We start from the raw sequence: 7,741 nt of genomic DNA, 5'->3' as shown, positions 1-7,741 counted from the left end.
TTATGAATTTATCTTTTATTTTTTGATACTTTCTATAAACGAAAAAAATTACAAATAATCAAACGAGCAAATTGCATGCTTAGTGCAAATAATGAAAATCAGTTTCTTAATAAAAGTTAAAAACAGAAGTAAAAAACATACAAAACTCTATTGAAAACATAAAAAGCTGATTAAAATTAGCAAAAACTAATACAAAGTTTTTAAGTAAAATAACACCCAATGAATTGGTTTAGGTTAAAATTATTTATAATTAAAGCATTTGAAAAGTTTTAGATATTTCTATAACACTTATTTCAAATAACAAGTTGTTTATGATGCCTTGAATGGAATGTATTTGTTTTATTTTTCAGACTTGTTATCTGTTTGCTATTATGTAAAACAATTTCGCATGAATGAATGATAAATAAACTTTAAACACCTACTATGATATGAAGTATCACTTCGAAATATAAAACAATATTACGTGTTCAAGAATATTTGTTTAAAAGTATTTATTATATAAACCCTTTTACGTTATTGTATTTGTCTTTAAAAAGCGCAGAAAACTTTTAAAGTAAAATTTATCTCACGTTTAAGTATTTTTATCTAAAAACAAATTGCTAACTTGACAAATCTTTTAATACTTACTATACTGTGTTTTATTTAAGTATTATAGATTTTAAGAAAATATTGAGTCTTTTGAGATTTAACTTTTATTTAAAACTCAGGTCGACAGTTATATTTTTATTTAAACTGTAGAAGTAATAAATGTTTCTACTTAAGGATTTTATTCTCTAAAAACTACAACGATCTTTCAAAAAAAAAAGTAGCATTAGAAATGAATTGTTAAAACTTCAATTGATAATGAAAGACAAGTTTATAAATGACACAACATAAAAAACTGTTTATACAATCCAAACTAAAAACTTTTAGATAACAGTATTTTTAAAGTAATTACAAAACAAGCGTTGCTTATAGTATAACTGCTGGCAATCAAAATAATTTATTTGTAACTGTGATTTTTTTTTTATGGTTTTTAATTATTTTTTAATAGAGTATTTTATATGCACACGGCACTAATAAAACATTATTTAAGCACAATAGTTAAGTCAAAGCGTCATATCCTAGAAGAAATTACTTGCATGTTAGAAAAAATCAATTCAGATAGCTTAAGCTTATATGCGTTCAATTAAACAACTTTTTAGAAGCTAATTTAAAATAAGAAGAAACAACTTCTTATGGTCTTTTTAAATATAATTTCAATTACTTATTGGAAAATTAAAAATACTTTTTAAAGACAGTTTGTGTTGTATTTTAGATGCAAATATACCTATTAGAATATTTTTCCACAAAATTCAAAAAAAGGTTGGAAAAAAACTACTATATAAGTTTGAAAACAGCTAGTAATTTATAAAATATTTTTTTTACCTCATTAAAGTTTTGTTTTTATTAAGATTAAGTTTACTACTAAATAAAAAAGTTTTATCACGTTTTTGTGATTATACTTAATTTTTTATAAATACTAGAAGTTTAAAAAAGATAAACAGCTTTGTCTTTAAACTAAAAATAAAAAAAAAAACATTTGAAGGACACGTTTATTGAAAAAATAATCATATAAAAAATATTGTGTATAGATTACAAAGTAAACAAATAATGAAGTATTTACTGACAATTGTATTAATTTGTTCTTTTTCAATTTATATAAACGAAGCTTGCTATTGTTCTATACCACATCCACAAGAAATTTACTGTGATGCTGACTATGGTTTGTTTATTTAACTTATTTTTCTTTATTATGGATTTAAAGTGAATAAATAAACCTTAATTTTTAGAGAAAAAAACTTTTATTTAAGTAATGTGATCATTATATTAAAAACTAAATTCAAGTTTTACAATTTACTGAACAAATCAATATAGTTTAAATTTCATCATCAAGTTTAAACGATGTTAACATTTTTACAATTCACAAATAAGTAAAATATTTTTTTTTAATTTAAATTACTTAAAAAACTTGTTTACAAGTATTTGACAAAATGTACAAAGTCAATATAAAAAAAAAGTTATTTTTTACAGCTGTAAAAGTTCTGACGTACTCAAAAAGATTGGTAGAATTTAGTCTAGATGGTAACCATACTTATCTTGATAACAGTAAGTTTATTTTAAATAATTTTCATCCTTATTAGCAAGCATTTATATTATAAATATAAATCCATTATAAATGTCAAAAGTATGAATAACAATCATAGTGGCTTGTACTTTGTTATCTCTGAGTAAAGACTATCTTTAAATTTACATTTCAATTATTCTTTAGAGCATGTGTATATATTAAGTAAGCATTAAGTAAGCTTAGCTTTAATTTAACATGCGTTTTTTGTTTAACAATATTTGTATAATTTGATTGATGGTTTTGATTAATTAATTAATGTTTCTAGTTTAATTTTCATTTATAATAATTGATGTTTTTATTCTAAAAATACTTTTTTTCTATTAATGGTTTAAAATCATACATTTCTATTGTACAGTAAAAAATTATAAGTGTTTAAAAGTCAAGTATAAATAATTCAGCATGATCAAGGTGATTAATAATTTTTAAATACTTAGTTGAAGAAGGAAGATACAATGTTCATATAGAATACGAAGTTCGAATCATGAAAGTTTGTGTTTTATTACATTAAAATAAAGTTTCTAAATATGTTAATGGTATAAAAATAATAACCTAATCGCAAACCTTAATTATTTGCTTAAAGTTTAAATACATATTTAATATGTATTAAAATTCAAGTTTCTGTATTAAAACGTGTTTTATATTGTTTAAAAAGTAATCATTTTTTAGATTTCAAATCATGAAAATTATGTTTTATTTTGTTTTAACAGAACACTGTTTGTAATAAGTAACTTGGTTTTTTTCAGACTTATAAAGGAAAGATATCAGACCATATAAAAGACAAAATTTACTCACCATACAGTGGGTCTATGTGTGGAATACGACTTGAAATGGGTCGTTATTATTTTCTAATTGGTTAGTGAAAATAATATTTTTTAAATAAATGGAAAAAATATGTAAGCAAAACAATTTGTGTAATATGATGAATATAATAAAATATCACAAGATATCTATGTATCTATGTAACTATATAACAATAGAAATATATTCATATTTTGTTAAAAGACTCATGCACATGTAACGTAGCTCATGATGTAAACTTTTTTGTTCTAATAAACTTTTGCTACTTAATATAATTATATTGTACATAAAATATGAATTTTACAAATTTTATAACGAAGTATATTAAGCAATTTCAAACTTTTTTATAATTTTTTTTTAAAACAACTTTTTTTAGTTATTTATTCTACTTAAAAAAAATATAAACGCGCTTTAATCTTTTAGAAAACAATAAAATCTTAAAAATATTACAACCTTTAATTTAATCGATTAAAGTTTAAGAAAGTTACTTTAACTAAAACGTATTAGTTTTGATAAGATATTAAATATCATTTTTGTTAAAAAAGTTATTCAAAAATATTTCATAGTATTTTTACGTTTTTTTGTTTAGTATATATATACTATTATTATCTACTTAAAACGTTCAGTACTATAGCATGCTAAATTATATATATTTTTATACATACTCAGATTTTTTAAATTGCCATAAACTTGTCATACTTATTAGTATATTTAAAATGTATTGCTTAAAATAAATATAAATTATTTTAGTTATTTTGTTTAAAAAACTACTCCTTAAGTTTTTGTTAACTTCTAATACAGGGGTCGGCAAACTGCGGCCCGCGGGCCAAATGCGGCCCTTAAAGCTAAAATCTGCGGCCTGCGAGCTACTTTTTTGCCAAAAAAATACTTTTTCTAAAACATAAAAACAAACGGTTCTGCGATAAAAACTTACAATTAGGTTTAATTTAATAAATACTCTATAAAGGTGCTATTTTACTGCTTATTTCGTTATATTATTCGTTTAAAAATGTATTTTTCTATTAATTATATTATTTTATTTTACATAACTGCTGCCCTCGACAACTTTTTTCTAAAAAGTTGCGCCCGCGAGCAATTTTCTGTGAGAAAATTGGCTCACGTCTTACAAAAGGCTGCAGACCCCTGTTCTAATATAAACTTAAAGTTTACAAAAAAAAACTATGTTGTAAAATTCATAACATTTTTTTGGCAAAAATATTTCAACCTCCGAGTATAGAGAAGAATTACCAAATTATATTTAATGCAATGTTAGTTGTGGACACCTAGTCAAGCAATAGAAAACTATAAACTATTCTTTTAACTAAAATAGTTTTTAGTTTCCAAATTCATCCAAACTTGAATTTATAATGTACATGTTACTTTAAATAACAATTTTCTATAGTTTTCAATTCTAATTCTTAAATTTTATTTCACCAGGAAGATTCAACCTGGATGGGTACATGAGTATTGGTATGTGTGACTTCAACATGGACATTACTCATCATCATTACCTCACTTCCAAAATTATTTCCGAAAATTTTTTGAGAAACTGGAATAAAGGATGTAACAAGTGTCAGTTTTGCAGGGACAAACCGAAGAAATGCAGCAAATACGTTAGTTTTTGATTATGTGGGTGTTAGTTTTAAATTTTAGACGTCTCTTTGTTGTTTAAAAGTTTGTATTGTTCTATTAATTGTTTGGATAAAATGCACCTGTAGCATTTTTTTTGTATTGAGATATAGTAGCGGAAAAAATTTTGAAATTAAAAATCTTTGCGGGCCGAAGCTCTAGTTTTACTTATAAGATTATTTTTTTTCATAGAATGTGTTTCAAGATAGATAAAATATTATGCAACATAAAAAATATACTTAGTTACAACTTTCGGTGCACTGGTTATCGTGTCATAACAAACTTTAATTACATCACAGATTTAATTACGTCACAAACACCTTTTTCAATACAAAACGTTTTCGTCCTCCGCTGACCCGTGCTGCATTGAAAAATCTTTTTTTTTAGTTTTAGTATTTTAAACATGTTTAATTAAATCAAGAAACTTTTTTGAGCAATTTTTTACAATGAGGTTTTTATTTATATGAATGAAAATAAAAAACATAAAACTGTTTCTACTTTATTGTTTGAATGAGTTTACGCTGTATAATAGCTTATCAAGATATTAGTTATTTAAACTTTGATTGTTGTATTACATCTGTTAAACATTTATATATTTTTTATTATATTTAGTTTATTTATGTATTTTAGTTTTGAATAATTAATTTTAACTCCTACTTTATAACCTTGTTTTATAATTAACAAACAAATGCTTTAGAAAACCTGCATATGGAATTCCAAAACATCTAATTTACGGTCAACACTTAGTTACTGTTCACCTTCAGTAGACGAAAGTGGAACTTGTAATTTGTGGGCATACGACACTAAACTGTTGAAAGAAGGTGGTAGAAGAAAATTTAATAAAATTCATTAACACATCTCTTTTTTATATTAAAATAGGTAAAATTGAGGTTAATAAATTCTAACAGTTCGTGTAAAAGGAAAATCTAATAATATTTAACAATACATTTGATTTTTTTATTAGATTTTATTTAAACGCTTTTTAATATAATTATTGTTTGTTTATGTTTTCTATATTCACATACTCAGTTAAACTGTTTTATTATCTATCATCTTGAAGTAAATTTGGTGTTTTTAAAACAGAATTTGAATAAATATCAATTTTAAATGAAATTATTTACTCTCATATACTATTTATGTTAATAAGGTTGTTATTTCTGGAATAACTCTTTTACGAAATGCATCCTGTAAAATAAACTTATATCAAGAAAATATTATTTATTTTTTTTATTTTTTAGGTTTATTAGATAAAATTTAAAGCTATACCTATAAAAGATACATTGACAATATTCAGTTTATTATATGGTCGTTTATTTATAAATAAAAAAGCTTTCTTGTTGCGGTTTTACAGATTATAGATTATCAACTTAAATAAGTGTTTAAAATAAAATTATGCAAAGCCATTATTTAAAAATAAGTAGAATATTTTTTAAGGGTGAGAATTTATGTATAATATTTAAAGTTCATTTTAATCATTTATAAGTCTATTAAGTTCATTTTTTTTCACACTTGTATAAGAATTTTTTTTTCAATACACATTTATTAATTTCCGTTAACATAGCAACAAAAGTATCTATTTCTTTACAAAACTAAAACGTTAAAACAAACTGTCACTACATTACTATATTTATAAGTTACTAAAAACTAACATTAAAAAAACTAATAAAAACTAATGTTTTATTTGTTAATTAATTGTTATAGCATTTTTAGACTAAGTGACTCTTATGTTTGAATTTTAATGTAATAATTTCGCATTATAGAAGGTTAAATTAATGTTATTATAATGTTAAAAAAGTATTTTAGAGATTATTTTTAATTTTTTTTGGTTTAAAAAGTGTTGCTTAGATTTATAGCTTGTAACAAAACTTTTAAAACTTATACTTTTTTAGCTTTCTATTTGCCTCAAGCGGACATAGAAAATTAAAACAAATTATGTTTGTTGCGAGACAAAGTATAATCATAAGCGAGTAATTTTGAAAACAGTTTGTATCAGTAATCTCATCAACTGAATCAGTGAATTATTTTAAGGCGGTGAAAACTCCGTCAACAAAAACTTATAATTATCAAAATTAAATTTATATTTAACCTGTAACTGCTCTGTACAGACTGTTTGAAAATTAAGGTTTAAGCAGGCTTAAGAGATATAAAATTTATAAGCATTTTAAATTTTTGCAACATGATCGTCTTAAAGTGTGGATATTCTCATAAATAAGGGTTTATAAAACAAAAATATAAACTTTATAGCTTAAAAATTTCTTTAAGTTTTTGAAACTAAATACTTTTGGTGGTTAAGTTAGGAGAAAACTGTAAAAAAAATTTTAATAGTCATTTTAGTAGTTTAGTTTAGGGTGTAAAAAATAAAAAACTCTGTGAACTAATTAAACAAAAAAAATATCTAAATAGCTAATGTGCGTTCATTAATGTTAATTTAAAAACGCTTTTTATTAAACCAAAAATATTATTATTACTTTTATTTGTTTTTTATAATAAAGTTACAAAAACTTTACACGAAGTTTCTTTTTGTATTTTCTTTTAAAACTTTATTTAGTTGCTTTTAAAACTAACTAAAATGTTATATTCGTTTTTATTTTTGTTCAATGTAAGAATTTTTTAGAACAACGGCTGAAGTTGTTAAATAAGAAATAAAAATTTGCAATATTGTTTTTTACTTAAAATATTAACAATGGTATTTTTTTTAGATATTGCTATTAAAAAACAATAACTGATCTTTGCTAAAAAAAATTCATGATAGTGATTTCAAATACTACGCGTCGCCACTTGTCTATCCCTTACTCTACCAGTTTTAACAAATAATCACTCAAGCTTATCGATAAAATTATAACTCGCCGATTTTTTATAATTAATTCTGCTTGGTTTCTATTTTTGATAATTTACAAAACGCCTCTAGTGGTTAAAATATTTTAAAATAATATTAAATTATAACAAGAAAAAGTATATAAATAAATCAGTTTTTCGTTTCACAAGTCCCGAACTGTTGTAGTTTCGTATGTCAATTATTTTGAGACAGTTGCAAACACTGTCAAAAAAAATCATACAATATAAATAAAAGTTAATAGACTATGACTTTTAAATAAACGCTGTGGTCATTGTTTATGTAGTTCAAATATATACTTATCAACTTGTGTAAATGGCAGTATACCGAAATGT

At 23.0% G+C, this 7,741-nt stretch overlaps 1 protein-coding gene across 1 annotated transcript; it reads left to right on the top strand.

The window, feature by feature from the left end:
- The first annotated feature begins 1,617 nt into the window (after positions 1-1,617).
- On the top strand, positions 1,618-5,862 carry LOC145840918 (metalloproteinase inhibitor 3-like). Its single transcript, XM_082948276.1, has 6 exons — positions 1,618-1,744; positions 2,053-2,127; positions 2,581-2,633; positions 2,890-2,998; positions 4,382-4,557; positions 5,271-5,862. The coding sequence occupies exons 1-6, from the start codon at positions 1,633-1,635 to the stop codon at positions 5,424-5,426; spliced, it is 681 nt and encodes a 226-aa protein (XP_082804402.1). The 5' UTR covers positions 1,618-1,632; the 3' UTR covers positions 5,427-5,862.
- The last annotated feature ends 1,879 nt before the right edge of the window (positions 5,863-7,741 follow it).

The sequence above is a fragment of the Thalia democratica genome, chromosome 7, assembly GCF_965202585.1.
Source record: "Thalia democratica chromosome 7, ktThaDemo2.hap1.1, whole genome shotgun sequence".
NCBI classification, from domain to species: domain Eukaryota; kingdom Metazoa; phylum Chordata; class Thaliacea; order Salpida; family Salpidae; genus Thalia; species Thalia democratica.
Note: the sequence above shows the minus strand (reverse complement) of the source record. Positions and strands in the feature narration are given on the sequence as shown.